This window comes from Macrotis lagotis, chromosome 2, assembly GCF_037893015.1.
Source record: "Macrotis lagotis isolate mMagLag1 chromosome 2, bilby.v1.9.chrom.fasta, whole genome shotgun sequence".
NCBI classification, from domain to species: Eukaryota; Metazoa; Chordata; class Mammalia; order Peramelemorphia; family Peramelidae; genus Macrotis; species Macrotis lagotis.
Window position 1 is genome coordinate 267450144 of NC_133659.1, and position 24071 is coordinate 267474214.

The 24071-nt window shown below is 34.8% G+C and overlaps 1 protein-coding gene across 1 annotated transcript in view; it reads left to right on the forward strand.

The window, feature by feature from the left end:
• Positions 1–24071, forward strand: part of LGR5 (leucine rich repeat containing G protein-coupled receptor 5) — a 188999-nt gene that overhangs the window by 49565 nt on the left and 115363 nt on the right. Inside the window, exon 2 of the mRNA XM_074226155.1 lies at positions 22244–22315. Coding sequence (XP_074082256.1) covers positions 22244–22315 — 72 coding nt within the window. The remainder of the gene's footprint in view (positions 1–22243; positions 22316–24071) is intronic.

Here is a 24071-nt window from a genome sequence, read left to right on the forward strand (position 1 = left end):
TACATTTCATTGAGGAAAATGTGTCCTAGTGGAAGAAGGTAAGCCTAAAGCCAAGAAGATATAGATTTAAGTCTCACCTGGGACGCACATTTGTTGTATGACCCTAAGCAAATTAATGCTGTAGACAACACACAAAGACCATACGTTGCATTGAATTTGCTAACCTGCATTGGTAGAAAAAGATTTTTCCTTTAGGACTTTTTAATGCTAATGAAATCATCTTATTTGTATATCTAAACCTTTATCAATTTGCTTTTTGATTGTGAGCATTACATTTCAGGAAGATTAAGAAACCAGAACTATGGTCCAGACCTTACCAGTAAAGAATTTTTGGCATTTTGAACATATACCCCAAATGTGCATATATCTACTTTTTTTATAAATCTTATTCATGTGTTACTATACAAATAATTATTTATAATATAAAACTTAAACAAAAATAAAGATGAGATAATATTTGATTCTAGAGTCAATAAGAAGCCTAAATGAGTAAGGGATTGACATAGTCACACCTGCCCTTTAGGAAAGTTATTTTGGCAATTTTGAAGGTTGGATTGTAATAAGAGACTTGAAGCAGAAGACTAATTAGTTTGGACAAGAGGTGGTGATATACTGAACAAGAATGATGACTGAATGAGTAGAAAGAAAGGAAAAGATGAAAGAGAGGCTACGGAAGTAGAAACAAGTTTTGACAACAGATTTTTGTATGTGGGATAAAGAAAAATGAGAAGGATGACATCAGTGACTAGTATGGCAGTCTCTTCAACAGTAATAAGAAAACCTAGGTAAGGAATAAGTTTGGAGGGAAAAGATAATGTAATGAGTATGAAGATGCAAATCACAGCCTGCTCATTTTGGGTGACTTACTCTGATCCACCCAAAATTAAAAGTGGGGAGATGAGGTTCTTATACTTCAGTTCCTGCCCTGAAGCTCAGAACCCTCCTTGTGAACAAAGAGATGATTTGATGGCTTTGCTGGTGGGGATAACCCAATAGGATCTGCTGAGCTTCTGCTGTGGGTGATTAGGTTAGATTTCAACAACTCAGAAAAATCAAAACTGAAAAACTCCAGAAAGGACAGAGTGGGAAAATGTATATGTTAGACACAACCCCTTTCGATTGACTATTGAGGAAGTTGAAATGCAACCCATACCCTCATCTTCCAATTAGTTGATCACATACTAGTTGGGGTCAGGCCACAGCCTCCACTTTGGAGGCCACTGAACTAGAGAATCAGTTGATCAATTGATCAATCTATTTTTATTTTTAATTTAAATTTATTTATTATTCCAACTACATGCAAAGTTAGTTTTCAACATTCACCTTTCTTAAGATTTTTGAGTTCCACATTTTTCTCCCTCCCTCCTTTCCCTTCCCCCTCCCCTTGACATTGAGCAATCTGATATAGGCTATACATGTGTAACTATGTTAAACATATTTCCATATTAGTCATATTGTGAAAGATGAATTAAAACAGAAAGAACAAAAAACCATGAAAGAGTAAAAAAAAACCACAAAGCATAAAACAAAAATTTTAAAAGGTTAATAGTGTGCTTTGCTCTATATTCAGACTCCATAGTTCTTTCTTTGGATGTGGATGGTATTTTCCATCACAAGTCTTTTCTATCAGAAGAAGAAACACACAGAAGGAAGCAAAAAAGGTGGGAAAAGGGGAGGGAATCCTGGGAGAACCTGATATGGAGACAAAGGTAGAAAGGACATGACCTGAAAGCCAGTTTCTGACTTTGTAAAGGAAGGCATTGGGAAGAGTTTGGTGCTCCACCTTCCAACCTCCAGACTTCCAAACAGATGGGAAAGGAAGCTGGAGGAGATAAGAGTTGACCAAGACTTGAATTAGCAGCATGGTAGTGAGTTTGAAAGTGATGAGCTCAACCTGGTAGGGGCAGCATGTTCCCTGGAACTGAAACCAGGCAAGGCAACCCATGCAAAGAAAGAGTTTATATAAATTTATATAAAATACATACAAGGTTATTTTGGTGGGGAACCACTAGGCATAGGGTAGATTAGGAGAGTTATAATGTGAAAAGTGACCTTTGAGTTGAATTTTGAAGGCAACAAGGAATTCTAAAAGGTAGAGATAAGGAAAAAATGATTTCCAGATATAGTGGACAGCTAGTGTTAAGGCATTAAGATTTAAGATGTAAGATCACATGTGAGGAACCACAAAAAAGTTAGGTTGGCTAAACCATAAAATACATGAAGGGGAGTCATTTTTATATTTCTGGGAAAGTAAATTGAAGCCAAATCATTAAATACTTTAAATGATATTAATTTGCCTTTGATCCTAAAGGTAACTGACCAAAACAGTTTATTGGCAGGGTAATTACATGGTCAGACCTGTCCTTTAGAGAAATCATTTCAGCAGCTGCATGGAAGATAGACTGGAGAGTGGAGAAATGGGACAAGGAGAAAAGGAGAGATGTTGAGAGTGAGAGATGTTGCAATGAAAAGTGACCAAGATGAGCAAATTGAATCCATGTATAATATAAGGATTAGTAGAAGGTACAGAATGTGTCTGGCACAGTGAAGAGAGAACTGAAAGCCAAGGAGTGGGGATGCAAAGAGAATTGGTACATTCAAATAAAAGTTTTCGTATATATGAAGGATTGTCATGTGGAAGAGCGTTTAGATGTTTTCTGCTTGGTCCCAGAGGGTAGCACTAGTAACAATGAAAGAATGCAGCAGCATATTTGGTCTTGGAATAAGTCAAAACTTCCTAAGAACCAGAACTACTCAAAAGTAGAATGTACTACTCTGAGAAATATAATTCTTCATCTCTTGGAATTTTAAGATAGAATCTTTTTTTTTCATTTAAGGCAATGGGTTTAAGTGACTTGCCCAAGGTCACACGGCTAGGCAATTATTAAGTATCTGAGGTCACATTTGAACTCGGGTACTCCTGACTCCAGGGCCAGTGCTCTATCTACTACTCCACCTAGCTGCCCCTAAGGTAGAATCTTAATGATCTTGCTCATTTTTATTATAAGGGGATTCCTTTTCAGTATAGACTAGACTTAGACAGGTAGAAGGTGCAGAAGACCTAGAGTCAGAAAAACCTGAGTTCAAATCCAGTCTCGCTCTATCTGTAAGACTCTGAGAAAGTCACTTAACCTCTCTGGTCTATTACTTTATCTGTAAAATGGAATGATGATAATATACTTACCTCCCAGGTTATTGTGAGGATAAAGATAAATAATATTTTAGATAGTGTTTTGCAAACCTTAATGTCCTACGTAAGTGCTAGATATTATTGTTATTACCTTTCAAGTCCCTTTAAATTCTTTAAAAAAAAAATCCCAGGGCTACTTAAGAATCCACTTCCACTACTGATTGGCAATGGCTGCTCCATTTTCAACTTAAATTGGTTTGTCCCTCCTTAGTCAACTTGCTATCCCCTCTGCTCTTGGAGACTCACCACACTGAACTTAGTGTGGACAGCCAGTTGGCATAGCCCATCACAACTAAAAATCCTCAGCTCCAGAGATTTGCCAGGCTCGGCTTTCCTAGTAAGTTGTGATTATTCGTGTGTGCCATCACACCTGGCTCTCTTTAAACTCTTGCAATTATATGAGTCTTTGATTCTGAGTCATCAAGGAAAAAAATTAATGTATGTGTTACTCTTAGTGTTATGTTTTAATTCCTTGAAAACTGGTAGTTTATATGTGATTAAATCTTGACTTTGACATTTATTGACTGTGAGAAGACATTTAAATTTCTGTTCTTCGGTTCCCACACTTGTAAAATTGGGTAATGATATTTACTCTACCTACTTATCTGAGCTATTGTGAAAATCAAATGTGATAAAATATGTAACACTCTTCAAAAGCTTTAAAGTAGTGTATAATAATAAAGTGTTATTATTGTGGTGTATGTGATAACTTTCAGTCTTTATTGATAGTTTGCCTGAAAATATAAATAATGTACCAAAATGTCTTATGAATAATAAGTACTCTGCTAATGAATGAAATAATTTAATTTTTAATGAATTAACAATGCATGAATGAATCAATTAATGACATACACCCAGATTCAGTTAACTCTGCAGAGGTAGAAAATCCAAAGGGTGCTTTGGTGGATAGTTCTTAAAGGTATGTCCAGTCACTCGCCTACCCTCCCAGATTGACACAAAGATTTCTCTTTGAAATTCAGAAACAAAGTCAGATACATGTATGTTACCTGGGAGATGAGGAATAGCCAATGTTGACCACTTCTAGCCTTCCCTCATTAAGAGATTGCTTGATCAAATCCTTTAATTATATGCTCAATAGGAAAATTAGACTTCAGAGATAGAAGTATAGACAGATAAAGTTTAATGTAGACTGGAGAGCAAGGGTGAATGACAACCATGGCACAGTTTTAAGTAATCATTAGGAAGGCAGACTTACTATGAGACTGTATCAATGGAGAGGCAAGGCCACTGATGGCCCAAGGAGGAGGAAGAAGGCCCTAGAATGATCCTATGCCAGACAACTGAAAGTAAATTTTTGAGAAGAGGATATAGTCAAAAGAATGATTTTTTTGTTCTGGATTTGTTCATTTCATTTGTTTATGGAGTCCCCTTATGAGAACATTCACTCTGCTAATGCGTCTTAGCAATTGTTCTAAAACCCATAGTGTTAATTTTCTGTGCTATCAAGGGATTAAGTGACTTTGCCATAGGTTCTACAATAGGTAAATGTCAGAGCTAGATTTATACTCAGGTCTTCCAAAGTCCAAAGCCTGTCTAGACTATACTATGCTGCATTTGCAAAAATATATGAGAGGTATACAAAAGGATGGAGTGCATAAAACATTTACTTCATAGTCAGGTTTTTGTATCTCTACAATGGTGTTCAATGTGTTTTGCAATTCTAAAGTAGCTTAGCATTATAGAAATGTATCCAGGGCATCCATATCACTGATTTGGTATTTCCTTTTTTCATCCACTTGACTTTGGCTTTGGAGATCTTCTCAGCCTGCCTACTTTTATAACTCTATTTCAGGAGCTCTTCATTTTTTTTTATATCATGAGCCCTTTTTGGAAGTTGCGTGAGGTTTATGAAACCCTTCTCAGTATAATGTTTTTAAATGCCTAAAATTTTAAAAATGAAATTATAAAAAATTATATAGAAATAAATTATCAAAATAGTTTTAAAAACAAGGTCATAGACCCCATGATAAGAAACCCTACTTCATAAAAAAGTTCTCTAGCAGATCAGATCCAATTTGAAAAAAATTTCTTATTGTTTAGAGACCTAAATAATTCTGATATTGTATGGTTTCCCATTTGATCACTGTTAGAAAAACATTAAAAATGTTGCTGTGAATAAATGCTCACACAAATAGACAATCATACCAGCAATTGTTTATACTTTATTAATTTATTAAGCACATATTAGGTGCAACATCTAGTCCTAGGCATGAAGAAAGCATCACTCGGGAAAATGTTGGGGGGAAGTTTGTGATGTAATGAGTTAAAATCTCTATACAGGAAAAGCATCAAATTTGCATCTCAGATATATATGCATATTGTGTATATATATATATATATATATAAATGTATCTCATCATACCCTATTTTAAATTCTATATTAGATTCAATTGTATTTTAGATTAAGCCATAACCTCCATAAACCTGATGATATCTTTCTCATTATATAGCAACATATAAAGTAGCATATTCCCTCTCTTCAACAATGCAGTGTAAGACAATTTCACAATATTAGAATATTGGCTAATTTGAGGATATGTGGCATCTGCCCTCTTGTGTATTCTTTACCACAGTAACATCATCTGGTGCCTAGAAGAGTTTGTTATGTCCAATAAATAATAATGTAGAATATAGACTTCATTGATAATAAAGTTCTGGTGCTATTTCCATGGGAAAACCTTATGACTTTAAATCAGGGAACAGGGAACCTCCAGCCCACAGGCTTCATTGGTCTGGTGTTGCCAAAGCAACCACAGACAAGACTCAAAATTCAATAAATCTAGGGGCTTTTAAGAGTAAATTAATTAAATGTTTGATCGAATACAGTCTACAAATGATGTTATAAATATCCAAATAACCCTTGGTAGGAAAAAAGCTCCCCATCCCTACTTTGAAGCCAAGAGTCATCCATGAGATCTGTAGGAAGCAGAGAGGGAGCATATTGCTCTGGATTTTACATTTACTAGGTTCATATCTTCCCTCTACTGCCCATTTAACCTGGCACATGTCACTTTACTTCTTCAGACCTGTCCCCTCATCTGTCAAAAGAAGGGATGGGACTCAATAAAAACAATAAATCAATAAAAAAATCAATAAATCTAAGTCTCTCTTCCATCTCTAAATTGCTGCTACTATGATCTCTGCTAATCCCCACTGAGAACAGCAACCACTGTTAGCAGGCAACTTGACTGAGAAGAAGCAGACAGAAAAACAAAGTGCGGCAATCTGGTTACCTCAGAAGCCTCCAAGGGTTTGATTTTATTATTGAGTAGAACAATAAATGCTATTGAAAAATTATGAGTCATGAAAAAGTTAAATCATTTCCAGTTTATTAAGGCTAAGTAGATAGAGACATGGAACACCCTTTAATAAAGTGTCATCTAATAGGTTAAAATACAGAAACATTGGTATTTAAAGGAGACTTTCTGGAAAAACCTTAAATATGAAATACTTCATTCTTCAGACATGGTCATAAATAAGGTGTTAGTGTTTCAGAATATCTAAGGTGGGTATGGGAATGATGTATTCCAAGAATCTTCTCCAATACCCACAGCAATCAATTACCTGCTGTTATTTAATATTTGGGTTGATACCCTTTGTTTTGCATGACCTCACTTACACGGTCTATTTCACATAACAATATGCATGGTTTTCCATTTAATCACCATATTTGGAATCAAAAACAACATCGCCACTGACCATCTGCACAAACAGGCCTGGAAAAGAGTGAATTATATAATGCCTGAACTTGGAGGATGAGGAAAGCATACTTCATAGCATAGAGTTACTTTAAATCTTTAATGTTAGCCAAGCCAGATTAAATTGCCTTAGGGTTTTACAGATGCAGAAGATTCCGTTGGTGTGCTTTTCAAAGCAAAGACAGATGATATTAGGAAATAAAGCATGAGTGCTTTTGCCTTAATCTGTCCACACTAATGTTTTGATCTATGACTAATCTGAATTGTAAGTAGGGTTCAAGAAGAACCCGCTAACCAACTTGAGCCCAGCAAACACTAGAGTCTCCAAATATATAAAAATTGTAAAATTGCCTGACCACAAGAGAGAAAACATGAGAAGAATTGTTCTGGTTTAAGCCAGTTAGTATGTCCAGCTGAAAAATAATGCTAAATATACACAGGGATTGATAAAATTTCACTCTTCACTTTCAAACAAGAGAGAAGAAATTAGAGTATCTTAGGATTTAGAGCTGGAAGAGACCATAGAGCAGGATTCTTAAGGGCTTTTTGGTGACATGGACCCTTTGGCAGTCTGGTAAAGCCTATGGATTTCACAGAATCATATTTTTAAATATATAAAGTACCTAGGATTTTAAAAAGAAGCTAATGCTATAAAAATGCACTTATCAATTTTATTTCTACTTTAGATGCTATCCAATCCAACTTCTTGATTTGACAGATGAGGAAACAGAGACCCAGAGATGTTACATGATTTGGAAATCAGTTCCAACACCAAGTGCAGCTATTTTTCCATTATACTCCATAGTCACTCATATACCTTGCAATCCCTACATTTAAAACTGTAATCAGTCAATCAATAAGCATTTTTAAACATCTACTATAAGTCAACACTGCACTAATCACTTGCTCTCATACATTTCTTCATGCTTTCAAAGTAGGCATTTGAATGACAAATTAGTGTAATATTAGTTCATAAATGAAACTGCCCACTTCTGAGCAGATTCTAACAGAATCTGTAGCAACTTCAGGGTAATTCATTCTAATTCTGAGTTGATCACTATGATTGGAATCAAAACCATCATAGGCATTGACTATCTTCCCAGACAGCCCTAGTAAATGCATAATTATATAATACTTAAATTTGGAAGAGTGAGAAAAACATGGGAATGGGGGGGCAGGGGAGATAATCCTTCCATTATTTGCTAATAACTTAAAAGTAGGAGCTTTTTTTTCATTTCTTATAAATAGAAAACGTCTATTTACTATTGTAGGTCAACTTCCTTTGCTTTTGCAAGTGAAATTTCCTTAATTTCACCTCCATTGATTCATCTATGAAATACCAGAAGAGTTTTAAACTTGAAGTCAAAAAAGACATCAGTTCATATCCTTACTCAGATACTTATAGAGTGAGGCCAAGTCATTTAACGTTTCTGTACCTTGATTTCTTCATCTGTAAAATGAGAGGCTTGGACTCAATGACCTCTAAAGTATCTTCTAATTCTAGCTCTAGGATCCTATGACCTTCTCTCTCAACTCTTCTCTTGGGTGGTTCAGTGGTTATGGTTCCAGGTCTAGTTCAGTTGGGTGGTTCAGTGGTTATAATTCCAGGTCTGGAGTCAGGAAGACCTGAATTCAAACATGGTCTCAGATACTTGTGAGCTGTGGGATCCTGGACAAGTCACTTTATCCTGTTTGCCTCAGTTCCTCCTTTGTAAAATGAGCTACAGGAAATGTTACCCAGTATCTTTGTCAGAAAAAACCTCAAACGGGGTCATAAAGAGTCAGATATGACTGGAAAATGACTGACTCAACTTCCTGACTAGAGACCTACTGCCTATAGTATATAAAATTAAAATGTATATAAATATAAATATGAATAATATAAAAATAAAAATGTGTCTAAAATTTTCTAATAGAAAATGATTATGCCAATTTTATTTGACTGTAATTTCCTTCAGGACATGATCTATATCAATGACCTCTCTGATGTCACCTTGCACTGTGCCTTTCACATTGAAGAGGTTAGCAAATATTTATTGAATGCACATTTGACAAAGTTGCTAACTTTCCATCTCGCCATAAATGAGTAGTTCTTTAGATTATTGATTCATAAGAATAGTAGGATTCATAGGATTACTAGGAATAGTTACCGAAAGTTTCAGCCAGACCTATAGAATCATGGGATTGGGAGCTAGAAATAACTATAAAAACATCTAATACAACATCTTGATTCTCAGAGAGGCAACATATCATACCAGAGATCCCAAGGGGATGGTAATGATGATAATGATAACTATTATTATAATTGTTACTAGTAGGAATTATAAACCTGTAAATTCATTAGCATGGACAAGTCCCAGTATGGAAGCTCCCTTTATCAAGTGTAGACTCCAAAGCAGACCCTTTATTCACACCTTACTATCCTTCTAATAATAAAATTAACTAATTTTTTTAGTACTTTTATATTTGTAAAGTTCATCATATACATTACCACATTTTAGCTGGTAAGTAGATATTGAATTCAAATCCAGTTCTTATTCCAAATCAGATATTTTTTTTTAAAATTAGCACTAACTTCTTTTCTTTATAAAGATTGATTCAGTAGGTGCTGATGTCTTCTGTGTTAATTTGGTAGAGGGAGAATAATAGTAGAGTCTATGATGTTTTCCATTCTTATAGAATTTCTCCTCTTCAAAATGCTTTAAAAATCAATTTCTAGTACATTTAAATTATATTGACTCCAGCACGTATTCCTTCTATGTTCATTTGATCACATCCAGCCTAACTTAATTTCCTATTACAACACATCAGGTGCTAACATGATGGAATCCAAATGTGGTGTTTCTACAAAATTGATGATGAAACTCACTGTAGAAAGACTAATAAATGTCTCATTTTTTCATCTATTCGTTATCCTTCCAATTTTATCTACACTTTTTTAACCTAGCTTTTGACCAAGCTTATACAGAGCTTGTTGCAGATTTTATTCATGTGTGTTGGGATGGTTGATGTTAGGTTGACAATCTGAATTCTTAAAAGCTTATAGAGAATACAATTTTTATGTGTCAGTCATTAGACTCAAAGTCTTGCCTTGGTGTCTGCTTATTTTTCCATTTTCTCAAGTCTTGTAACATATTAACCAACCATCATAAATGATTACTACCTTCAGTTGTTTTTGTAACTGAGGCTGGTGACATTGCTTTCCAAGGCACTCATAGCGTATGAATGAACAGCCCTGTAGCAGATTCCGAGGAAAGTCATATAATGATTTTAAGGTCATAAATGATATTTGGAAAAGCAATAAGACCCACAATTAGTCTCTAGAATTAAATGGCACTTGGTTGGTTAATTTAACTCATTGACTTTTCTGTTTGTTTTTTTCTATAGTCCTTTTTCTTTTCCCTGATTGTTGTTCTATTCTTCCTACTGGAGTCTCTTGGTTAAACCAAGTCAGAGGAGCAATGTTTCCCTCAAAGATTACTCATATGTAAAATACTTTTGTCAGAAATGAATTCTAGAATTAAGCAAAGATGAATATTGATTGCTAGAAAGAGATTGACATGAGAGAAGTAAAAAGTACCATTTTAAGGAAGTTTAGATGATTAAAATCAACCCCACCCATTTCTAACCCAAACTTGTTTTCATAAGATTGATTTAATCTAAGGATAGGCTTTTAATAAGAATGATAAAAAGTCTATTTGAAACAATAAGTTTTTAATAAATAGCTGCTGAATTTAATCAATCTTAGATAACTCAAAATGTTTTTTAAACCAATTAATGCTTATCTCATGATATTTTTACTTTGTAGACAATCACATTTAGCTTTCAATTTGTGGCATATAATCTCTTGAATGTACCACAAATAACAGGTATCCTTTTATATCTTTCCTTATGCATATATTCCCATGTATTGTATAGCTCAAAGAAGCAATAGATGGACCATTTAAGTACACCAAATGCTTTGGAGCAAAGTAGAGAATATATATATATCATTAGAGCTTATGGATGAAATAACCAAGCTAAGGAAAGGCCTCAGTTTTGAATCCTGATACTCTACCTCTCAGTTAAGTGATCTTGAACAAGTCTCTTCATCTCTACAAGCCTCAGTTTCTTCATCTGTAATGTGAGAACATTGAACCAGTTGGTCCCTTCCTGCTAGGACATGATAAGATTCTATAAGACAATAGCCTATGTAGTAACAGTTACAGGATTAATGATGATGCTGATGCTGATGATGATGTCTGTCCTTTGTTCCCTAAGAAGACCATGATATCAGGGAGGTGATATCACAACATGCACATGATTTGGATTTGAAAGAAGGGAGTGCTGTGCTAAATCATCAGTCTCACTTCCTTCTTGGGAGCTATCTTGGGTCTAGTGGACAGATATGAATCAGGACAACTGAAAAGGCCCTAGATGAGATGTAATCAAGGTTAAGTGACTTGCCCAAGGCCACAACTAGTATGTGTCAAGTATCTGGATTTGAATTCAGATCCTTCAGACTTCAGGGTCAGTATTCTATTCACTGCACTACCTAGCTAGCATAGAATTATATGTTAATGCACAAAGGATTTTACCTGTGTAGAGAATTTCTCTTGTGGAAACTTCCCTATATGGAGTTATTGCATGTCTATAATTTTTCACCTTAGTGGGTATTGACAGATTAAATAACTTAGCCAAGGTCATCCAGTGAATATGTTTCAGAGACAGGATCTGAACTGAAGTCTTCTGTTCTCCAAAGTTGACCCTCCATCTACCATAGGATACAGCTATCATGATCTTTAATAGGTCTTAATATATATATATATATATATATGTATACACACACACACACACACACACACACACACACACACACACACATATATATATATATATATATATATATATATATATATATATATATATATATATATATATATATATATATCTGAAACTGAATTTGAACTCAAATTTTCCTGATTCTTAGGTCAATTCACTTCAGCAAAAGGAATGGTGGAGAGGAGATGTTTACGTTTTAAAATAAATACTATTTATATGTTTGTGTTTCAGCTATTATTAATATATTTCCTTTCTTACTATCTACTAGACCATAGGCTCCATGAGGGGATGTCCCATCAAAACTTTGTATCTTTCCCAATGCATCACAGAGTAGTCATAAGCCAGTAGACACTAAATAAATGTCACCATTTCCTCCTAAATGAGGCTTTATACAAATTAAATTCCCTCCCTTAGGAGCAGATATTGGGGGGTTTTTTGTCTTAGATGAATGATTTCATCAAGATTGAGAACCTTCAATTTGGAAAGTTCCTCAAGGATCCAGATGGTCACCAATTGTCTTGGTGAGTGGCTGGTGACACTGAGGGGTGAACTTGCCCACAGACATAATGCCAGTATTTGTCAAAACCAGGACTTGAAATCTGATGTTGCCAATATAGAAACTGGCCTCCTACTGTATCTCTCTCTCTCTCTCTCTCTCTCTCTCTCTCTCTCTCTCTCTCTCTCTCTCTCTCTCTCTCTCTCTCTCTCTCCTTCATGTGATAGGTTAGGTACTTAATAAATGTTTATTATTTAAATTGGATTGAATCATTGTCTCCCACATGTGATCATACAAGTATTCAAAATAATTCACATGTGGTAGTAGAATTCTAAAAGGAAAGAGATTTAGCAGTTCCCCTGAATGGGACATTTGAAGACTGCTCTCCTGGATGTTCATGAAGCTTTTGAAATGAATGAGGATGAGTGAGGAACTAGCAGATGAATTAACAGTTATAGGAGCATAATCCAATTAATCCCTCTGGAATACCTCTGCTGTCCTCTACCTTGTCTAGGAGCCAAACTATATAAATACATTTGCAGTGTATTTCATTTTTATATGTCTTACATGCAATAGTTTTCTCTTAATTCTTCCTGGAAAAATATAAAAATTAGTGCTATAATCTAAATCAGTTATTTAAAATGTTGTCTTTTGTACCCCCAAAAATACTACATCATGCCAATACATTTCTTGAGAATGTCTCAAAGGCACAAAAAATCAATTTATTTTCAATTTGATGATGAATTTTTGTTGTTGCTTAAATCATATCAATTGGGTCAAACTCTTCATGACCCCATTTGAAATTTACTTGGCAAAGATACTGAAATGGTTTGCTGTTTTCTTCTCCAGCTCATTTTACAGATGAAGAAACTGAAGCAACCAGGGTTAAGTGACTTGCCCAACATTACCCAACTAGCAAGTATTGGAGGCCAGATTTGAGCTCACAAAGATGAGTCCTAACATTCTATCCACTATGCCACCTAGCTGCCCTAATAATATAAATATAATAATTTAAATCAATTATTCATAATCTCTTCTGATCTGAACTTTTTTACTTTTTTGAGATGAGTCTATAAATGAATAAGTTGTTATTGTAGCTTCTTGGTAAGTAAAAAATTATAATGACTAACAATATCTCATTTACAGATTGATTTTTGTTTGTTCCATGGGTTGCTATGGTTAGAGAATTCAGCAATTTATGATCATTCTACTGATAGTGAGTCACTCATTAATAATTAGACTGATCTTCAGGCAACAGACTGGGCTTGGAATCAGGGAGAACCATCTTCATGAGTTCAAATCTGGAAGATGTAAACTTCACCTTGGTTGTCTCACTTTCCTCATTTGTAAAATGAGTTGGAGAAGGAAGAACCAAGACCTGCAGGCAGTTTCCAGTGGATCCATTTACTTCTTCTCCCTCCTGCTTATTTTCTATTTTCTTGCAATCATCTCCTCCTCTTCTATACCTGCTACCTTGCCAGTAGCATATGCTTGTCTCAAAGATTAAACAATGTATGTCTAAGTACACACAACCAGTATAATGAAACTGTGCCCAGGTATACCTGCATTATCAGACTGAAACCAATCTGGCAGTTTTCCCCCAACTTCCCAGACAGGGGACACTGACCAGGATAATCACATGACCCCATGGCAAAGATGACCCATTCAAACATCTACCCAATCAACTCTCAATGGTACTTTGTCATGCCTACCATGATGACCATGGTGATGGGAATCAGGGTTCAAATCTGGAACAAAATTTCCTTCCACCATCTCTTCCTACTTCCCTCCCTGCAGCAGCAAGGGAGTATACATATTTTTGTACATACTTATTTTTGATAGACATAGTTACAGATTAGTCACTTTTGGTATGAGGAATTAGGATTGAGGGAAATAAATATATAAGAGATAATTTTTATAAAGTGTTCATCAGATTCTGAAGGGTTGTTTTGATTTTGGTTTGGTTTTGTTTTTCTTCCTCTAGATGGAGATAATATTGTCCATAGACAGTCTAATAGGGTTGTCCTAGCTCTCTGAACTGCTGAAAGGATCTGCTTCCATCAAAGTCAATCATCTCACAATGTCGCTGTTAATGTGTATATTGTTCTCTTAACTCTACTCCCTTCAGTATCAGATCCCATAAGTCATTCTATGCTTCTCTAGAGTCTAGCTATTTGTGTTTTCTTATGAAAATAATAACCCATTGTATTCTTGTACCATAACTTGTTTAGCCATTCCCCAATTGATGGGCATACCCTCAATTTCCACTTCTTTGCCACTGCAAAAAGAACATGTAGGACTTTTTCCATTTTTTATGATTTCTTCTGGATATAGCTTAGAATTGGAATTGCTGGGTCAAAGGGAATGAAGATATTTTATAGTTCTTTGGGCATAGTTTCATATTGCTCTCTAGAATGGTTGTATCCATTGACAACTCCACCAGGAATGCATCAATGTCCCAATCCTCCCCCAACCTTTCCAATATTGATCATTTTTCTTTTTCTCATCTTGGCCAATCTGATAGGTATGAGGTAATAGCTCATAGTTGTTTTAATTTGCATTTCTCTAATCAATAATGATTTGGAGCATTTTATATGATTACACACACACACACACACACACACACACAAACACATATATATATATAGCTTTAATTTCTTCATTTCTTCATTCATATCTTTTGACCATTTATCAATTGGGGAATAACTTGTGACCTTATAAATTTGATGCAATTCTCTATGTATTTTAGAAATGAGACCTTTATCAGAACTCCTAGTTGTGAAATTGTTTCCCAGTTTTCTGCTTTCCTTCTAATTTTGGCACCATTGATTTTTATTAGTGCATCCACTAGATCATTTTAAAATAGTAGTTGATCTTGGTATTGAGCTGACCATACACCAAGAGGCAAGCCACTAGCTGTCCCAGTCCCTGCCTCTCAGTGCCCACTTGATGTTCTTAGCTGAGTGTCCCAATGGGCATGAAACAATTATTTTGAAAAACAGAGTGTTCAAAGCAGACCCAAGTCACCTGCATACCCCAGTTAAGAATAATGGAATAGGACCCCAGTTCAATTTTGTTGGTTTTCAGCAATGGGGCCATAACCAAGAGGGACAGCTGGTAGCATTCATATTATACTGCTAGAGATGAATTTCTTGGACTGATGTAAGGTGGACCACAATTAAAGCATTTGCTAAAGATATTTTTGGTAATCAAGAATGAAAGTTGAGGGTTCGAAGATGATCAAATACTGTTGTGGTTCCAACCATAAATGATTCCAGGTTATCATGACCTACCAGGCAGTTCCAATAAACCAAACTCTGGGTTTAAGGGGGAGGATGGTTACAAATCTAAGAAGAAAAGGCTAAGCTTACATTTAGACCATAGAGAGTCAGGTCTGGATGAACCATGTTGTCAATAGCCCAGTATTGCTGGAGAACCATGATTTCTCACTGATGTGGGAGGAAAACCACATTCAAGAGGTCACCATTGCCCACAGCATACAGATCATCACCAGAAGTCCCGTTTCCTATCAAATCAGGCCATAGGGTGATAGAGTTCTGGAAAAGGCCACAAGAAGGACATCTTTGCATACTATTCCCCTCACTATAATAAGCATAATGTTCAAGTCATACCATCATTCTCTTGATGTCATGGTCTTCTTCAATTATGAAGAACAACAAAAGCTCTATTAAAGATAAATGAGAGAATTTAGAGAAGAGTCAAGAAGAAATTTTGGCATAGTTTCAAAGAAAAATAATAATACCTAATAGAATTTATATGTCATTTTAAGGTTTGCAAAGTGCTTTTCAGATATTATCTCATTTGATTATCACAATAACCTTGATTGGTAAGTGCTTTCTGAATTATTTTAATCTTTGTCTTGAAATCAGTTATTCTATGGATAAGGGCTAGAATTGTGATTTCACTGTCATAGGCAAATTCTGCCTAAGGAAATTCTCTCTATCAATTTAAGCTGGCAACTTCCCTTCAACTGTTTATCTTAGGGACTTAGAATTTATAATTGCCTAGAGAAATGCAAATTAAAATAATTCTGAGGTTTCATCTCATACTCATCAGATTAAAAAAGATTTTTTTTAAAGAAACATGTAGAGACAGTGGGAAAATAGGTACACTAATATGCTGTTGATGGAGCTGTGAACTTACCCAACAGTTCTTGAGGACAATTTGACTCCAAATCTACATATCCTTTGACCCAGCAACATTACAAGATCTATACCCCCTAAAAGTTTGAAAAAAAAGGAAAAAAGGATCTAGATATATAAAAATATTTATAACTAGTGGGAAAAATGGAAACTAAGTGAAAAGGGGAAAGTCTTTAATTGAAGAATAAATAAAAAAGTATTGTGTATGAAGGTGATGGAATACTATTGTTTTATAGGAAATAAAGAAGGGGGGGCAGCTAGGTAGCACAGTGGATAGAGCACCAGCCCTGATGTCAGAAGGATCTGAATTCAAATCCAACCTCAGATACTTAATCTTTACCTTGCTGTGTGACCTCAAGCAAATCACTTAATCCCATTGCCTTGCAAAAAAACAAACCAAAAAAAGAAATAAAGAAGATGGTTTCAGAGAAACTCAAAAAGACTTGTATGAACTGATATAAAGGAAAGCGGATGGAATCAGGAGAATAAGTTATATAATAAAAACAATATTATAAAGACAAACAACTTTGAAAACCTCAGGAACACTAATCAATGCAATAACCAACCACAATTACCAAAGAACATGTTGCAATATGGTACCCTAATTCCTGTTAGAGAAGTAATGAACTCAGAAAGATAAAAACTCTTCCTTTTTTTAAAGAATCAATGTGAAAATTTGTTTTGCTTGGCTGTACATGTTAAAATAGGAATTTAGTTGTTCTTGCTTTCTCAATGACTTGGAAAAGAGAAGTAGGAGAAAGAGAATAGATTTTTATTTTAAAAATTTTTTACTTTTAGCTAAGTTGCTAGCAGTTGCCTAAGAGCTGAGAGATTAAAAAGCTGTTCCATAGTCATTCAATCAATATATATCCAAGATTGGACTTCATATCTTCCTGGCTTTTAAAATAATAATGTTAATGATGATACCTCACCTTTTTATAGAATTTTAAAATTTGCAAAGAATTTTGCCTGCATTATCTCATTTAGTCTTCATAATAACCTAGTGATTTAGGTATTATTATTATTTTCTCCATTTTATAGCTGAGGAAACTGAGTCAGAGAAATTGAGTGTTTTGCCCAAGATCATGCATCTAAAACAGAATTTGAATTCAGAACTTTCTAGATTCCAAGGCCTGTGTTGTATTGACTGTGCTACCTTGCTACTAGCTCTCTATCCATTAGACCAAATAAGCAGAGTTAAATATCACTAGACCACAGATCAAGGGAATATTCTCAACTAATGAAAATAAAGTTAGAATAGCATTATTTGTTGTTTTGAGTATTTTGCCCTATTAATTCTAAAAGTTACCATCAAAGGCCAGCTAAATAGCAGTGTATAGAACACTGCTCCTGGAGTCAGGTGAACCTGACTTCAAATTCAGCTTCAAAGGCTTACAAACTGTAGGATCTGGGAAAGTCACTTAACATTGATTGCCTCCAAAAATAGACACTAATTGGAATTAACTCAGGAGAAATTAATTTAGCAACAGGGGGGGAAAAAGTTCTTTTAAACATTAAATAATTGCTCCATAGGATCTTTTTTTTCAGATTTTCAAGTTAGGTGTAAAATTAGATAAATGAAAAGTTTCTTCCTCAGTGCTGTTATACTTGGACAAGAGTGGTCTCTAAAGCAATGTGAAATGATTCCTTAATAAAGGATTTGAATTCAAATTAACTGTGAAAACACAAAATAAGACAAGTAGGTAGAAATAAGGTTATGAGGAGAATGCTCAGGTCAGCCAGAGGCAACTTCTGAGTTCTCTCTGATTTCCTTTCTCTAGAAATGTACTTCAGAAATGAATAATTCAAAAATGAATGTCTCTAACCTGTTGCATTTAGTAGAATGATTTTCAGACAGATAAAGGCTATGAAATCATTTGAGACATATTTGAAGTGATTGTTTTAAGATAATTTGAGAACTGGCCTAAGGCTCTTTTATATAATTAAATAAATATTTTTATTGATGCTCTTTTTATTGCTTTGATGTCATTTCCCAATGATTCACACACCCCACCTCCAACAGAACTCTCCCTAGAAACAAAGAAACATAGTTTAGCAAAGCAAATCAACACACTGGCCTTGTCTGATAATGTATGCCTAATTAGATTTGAATAATCCTGCCTCTCTCCACTGAGAGGAGGGTGATATAGCTTGCCAACTGAAGTCACTATTTGGACTGAACTTCTCAACAAGATGGAGTCAGTTTGACTGAGGCAGAAGTTAGGCTAGCGGAAGTGAGAATTATATGGTGACGTTCATTTGAAGTTCTTTTTTTTTTATAAATATACATATATGTAGATGTATTGTGTAGATGCACATAATGCATCTACATATATATTTAAATCTAATAATGCTCATGATGGTGAGAGATCAGGTCCCATTGAATTGACAGTCGACACTAATCATTTCCATCTTTTCCAAATTGCCAGATCATTAATTCATTCCATTGAGTCATAAGATCATCAACTGAAAACTGAAAAAAAAAAATGTTAGGAGATCATCTAATCCAGAAGATTCTAAAACTTTTTGTGTGTCTCTTCTTCATGAGTTCAAATTTGATTTCAGATACTTGCAAGCTATGTGACTCTGGGCAAATCACTTAATTCTGTGGGTCTTAGTTTCTTCATATGTAAAATGAGTCAGAGAAGAAAATGAAAAGCCACTCCAGGATCTTTACCAAGAAAAAACCCAAATGGGTCATGAAAACTCAGATACACTACATAACACTTCCTGATTTCAAGTCCAACCATCTGTCCACTATACCACACTATCATTGATTGCTATCGCACCAGTTTCAAGAACATATATATAAAACCAAATGTCCTGCCCTAGTCGATTGGGAAATCTGCTTGGCTCAGGAAAATGTTATAATTAAAAGAGAGTGTTCAATCATAAGCAAAGAGGGCTTAATGTAAAAACATTGCTTCTAAACAACAGCGAGAATAGAGAAATAGCTCTTTGGCTAGAGATAGCCAAAATTTCTTATTTACAAAAATCTTTTTCAGCTATTGAGTCTCTACTGGACTGTGATGGATTAATTTCAAGTCTTTTTAAGAATTTAGAGGGGGGAAAACATAGAAGTAAGAAGATATAGTGTTCTACATGGGAATTTTTTGTGAGAAGTAATATATAGCATAGATACAAAGAGATCTTCGGGGAATTATCTTCCTTGAATATTTGAAGCAAAATGAAAGTAGAAGTGGGGTGGAATGAAAACAGAAGGAAGATGGGAAGCTGCTGGAGGGAAGGGAGGTTATAACTTTGACTCAATACCCTCTCCCCACAAACTCTCCTCTCTTGTAATTTCCTCCTCCCTCATCATCTCACATCCACTTTCAATCTTACCTCAATAATCTTGTTCATCAATCTCCCATTATCCCATTTCAAATCCTCAACTTCCTTCAAGAACTCATCCAGAGTTATTACCCTAACCACTCAGCTCCCTGGAATCTTACCAGTATTGTGCTCCTACATCATGCTGCGTATACAAATTAATCATTCCTTTTGAAGGGGGAAGAAAGAAGCACAGAAACTCTAATATCAAGATATACCTATATAACTCTATTCTCTCCATTGCTGCATGGAGGAAAGGAAGGGAGAGTTTATAGCTAGAGATGTCACAGTTACTTTGTTCTTTCTGCTGATATTTGATCATTAAAAACTGTAATTTCTAAAGCAACTAAAAAAACAATAATTAAAATGATATTCATAGTACATGGTATTGAAAGTAACTAGTATTTGAATATTGAATCATTGTGGGTAAAATAATCTATCAAAAGGGGGCGGCTAGGTGATGCAGTGGATAGAGCATTGGCATTGGAGTCAGGAGTACCTGGGTTCAAATCCAACCTCAGACACTTAATAATTACCTAGCTGTGTGGCCTTGGGCAAGCCACTTAACCTCATTGCCTTGCAAAAATCTAAAAAAAAAAATTATAATCTATCAGTGGTAAAGAGTGTAGAAACTAAGGGTTAGTAGCTAAGTTACTAAAATGTAACTTGGCATTTAACTAAATATTTGTTGTTATTCAGTCATTTCAGTCTGACTCTTCATGACTCCATTTAGGGGTTTCTTTCACAAGAATACTGAAGTAGTTTGCCATTTCCTTCTCCAGCTCATTTTATAGAAGAGGAACTAAGACAAACAGGGTTAAAGACTTGCCCAGAATCCCACAGCTAGTGTCTGAAATCAAATTTGAACCCATGAAGTTGAGTCTTCCTGACTTCAGGTGTAACTCTCCTATACATCGTGTGACCTGATTTCCCTTAATTAATTATAGTTCTTCATGAGTAGTATCTTTTTTTGTATGAAAAAAAAGAAAGTTCAGGTTCCAGACACAGGACTTCCAGTTACCAAAGTGTAGACAAGCCATTGAACCTCTCTGATCCTCAATTTTTCCATCTGCAAAATGAATGGAAAAATAATTGCAATTCTATTATTTTCAAGATAATCAAATACATTCCATACAATGTTATGTTTTTCACACTTATTGCTTGGTTTGGCTTTGATGTTTTTAATGTATTTTTTCAGTTGACAAGCATTTATTTTATTTCTCCCACTGATAAAAAAGAAAAAGAAAAAACACCATGGCAATGAGTAAGTTTAATCAAGCAAAACAATTTAGACGTTGACCATGTCTAAAAATGCATGTCTCATTCTGCATCTTCAGGCCATCAATAAGTTTTATCATCAATCCTCTTAAATCATGATTGATCGATGCATTGATCCAAGTTCTTATATTTTTCAAAAGCTATGCAGTTTTTATAATATTGTTGTTAATGGATAATATGTTTTCCTGCTTCTGCTCATTCTCTGCCTCAGTTCATTTGTTTTAAACAGTAAAAAAAAAATAATTAAACTCACTATGGAAGTTATTATTATGCAAAGGAACCTGACTTAAAAGACCAGTTGACATGATGCACATGCCTCATTCAAGTGAATATTTTCTTGTTCTCAATTATCTACAAAATTTCAGGTATACAAACCTGACTGGTAAGTAGCACAATACCAGCATTTAATTCATTTTTTATGACCAAAGCCAAACTGACTCTTTGCAGCTAGAGCTAGATTCAACCATGTATCTTTTAGTCTCCAGCCTAAGAGATGCAAATCTGGATAATTTTGCAGAAGGACGTGAAATACAGTAAAGAAATATAAAAGTAAAAATTAGATTAAACCTAATTATGTGGAATATAGCCTAAAACACAAATTGAGTCCTGCCCAGAATGGCTAGTTGTTTCCTGAGCCAGGAACTACTGTGGAACCTCAGCAGGAAGTGTGCTGCATAGCAGGATCACATTACACCCTTGTTTTATGGTTCATTTCACTTATTTAATGCAATCTGAGAACCTGCAAAAGGAGCATGCTAGAAGGGAGGAACATTGTTGTTTTTTATAATTGAGTTTCTTTGAATCAAAATATTTGTCTTTATAAGGTGCTTAAAGTTAATAGGCTTTTTACAGATGCTCAACAAAGGCATTTTTCATCTCCCCCAAATGTGATCACCACCAAAAAATGTATTTCTTCAGTAGCTGAGTTCTATCTGCTTCATTCACTGATTTACATGTTCATCTTTGAACCCATGAGAAAAACAAATGGCAACCTTGCCTCTAGTCATCCTAAATTATTTTAAATGTTAGTTGTGTGTATTATTGAGGCCTCTCTTTGTGCCAGAGGCTGATTGTTTCATTTGAGAAATCAGGATTGTTTTTAAGATGCAAAAGAATCATTCATTAGTCTTGGCAAAGACCCTGGTTCTTTCAAATGTATTCCTTGAACATGTGTGGAATGAGCAGCTGGATACCGCTGCTATAGCTTATGTTATATTAACACTCTGTCTGTTTTTCCCTACAGTGATCTCAGTATGAACAACATCACTAAGCTGCCCCCAAACCCCCTGCACAATCTCCGCTTCCTGGAAGAGTTGTAAGTATCATTGTATTCTTGATGGGCATAGTCAATACTAAACACATTCCTGTATTTGTCTCTCATCCTTACTGTGGGAACCAGATAAAACGGTGCAAGAAAACTGTCAGCACCCGATGCTCTTGGCACATGAGGAAATACTTATAAGGGTTTTTAAAAAAACAGATTTAAAAAAACAGATTCTTGTGATTCTGGAAATGAACTTATAAAAAAAATGAGTTAACGGTGAGGCTACAGCTTTCTAAGGTGAGGCTGAGCCAAGCAAATTAAAATTTTAAAACAAGGGCTGTTTAAAAGAGCTGGATGGCTTTTTGGAAATAGTTAAGCAGCAGGATATTAAAAGTTTGAATACTGGTTCATGTTTATTAAAATAGCAAGTAAGGCCATAATCAAAACCAAAAACCTGCGGCCTCATTCCGGTTGTGTCAAGGACAATTGAGCCCACATTTCATAGCACCAAGACTTCTTGTCCTAATCACTTTTAATTACTGTTTCCCTACTTTTAAATTTAGCTTCCCTCAAGGCTAACTAGTAAAACCTGAAATCCCACAAAGAACTTAAAACTGAGCTATTACAAACTCACTGTAAAAAAAAAATGTAGGCAGCAAAAATTAGTTAATGATACACAAAGGAATTTTGATTAAGATTGGTAATCACTTGCCAGAAGATGAAAGAAACTATGTACAACAAAAATCGTCATTTAAAAAAATCCATCTGAAATTCTTACTCTTTAGAGGGTTGAAGATTAAGGAAGTGATATCCTGTCATCTTCAAGAAGAGTGGTTGGTACCACCAGTTGTCTAAATCCTTTGACTGTTGATTAAAGGAATTTCAGGCAATGACCTCTTTTGAAAAAAGATTTCCTTATAAAACCAAAAAAGCCAAGACCCAATTTGGAAAGTAGTTTAAATTGCTAGTTGACCACAAAATTCACTATTGGAGGTGGAAACAAACCTAAGATCAGAACCAAATTACATTATGCTTATTTTTTAAGAGGAAAATATCTTCAAATTTCAGTTTTCTGGCATTGTCTCTCTTATTTATTCCACATAATTCATTTTAATTAATCTCTCTGAAATCAGTTGAATAAGTATATTATTATTATTATTATTATTAAAAGTTATCTTACAATCCTAGATTCTACAGTCAACTCTTGATTAATCAATGGGATTTATCCTGACCTAAATTATCCAGGTATCTGTTCCCCACTCCATCTCTGGCTCCTTGCTTGCCTTTCGGCTATTTCACTGCTCATTAGCACCTCTCCCAGAGAGTGAGTTGAGCAGGAAAAGTAAGAGAGACTACTACTTGTTAACAACTTGGATATAAGTTTTCATGATAGATGAAGTTAATGATATTACCTGAACTGTTTTGTTTACTGATAGATTTCATGTATTTGTATTTTTTCACTTTCTTTGTTGCAATGAAATGCATTGAGGAATGCACAGATGATTTTTTCCCCAGAGATACAGTCTCAGGAAAAATATTAGGCATGAATTTTACCATTCTGTTTCCTTGCATTTACTGTATGATGGAGAAATTTCTTTTCACTCTAAATTTAGGTCAACTGATAGAGCAATGAAACAATCACTACCACTGAAATTTTTCCAATCAAGTCAAACATAAATTTTTTTACTTAGTCACCCAGTTCACTCACAAATTTACTTGTCTTCATGAAATTGTTTCTATCTCTAAACTAGAGGTCATGTTCAATAAAAAATGACATCTTCAAATAATAATAATAATAAATGGAAAC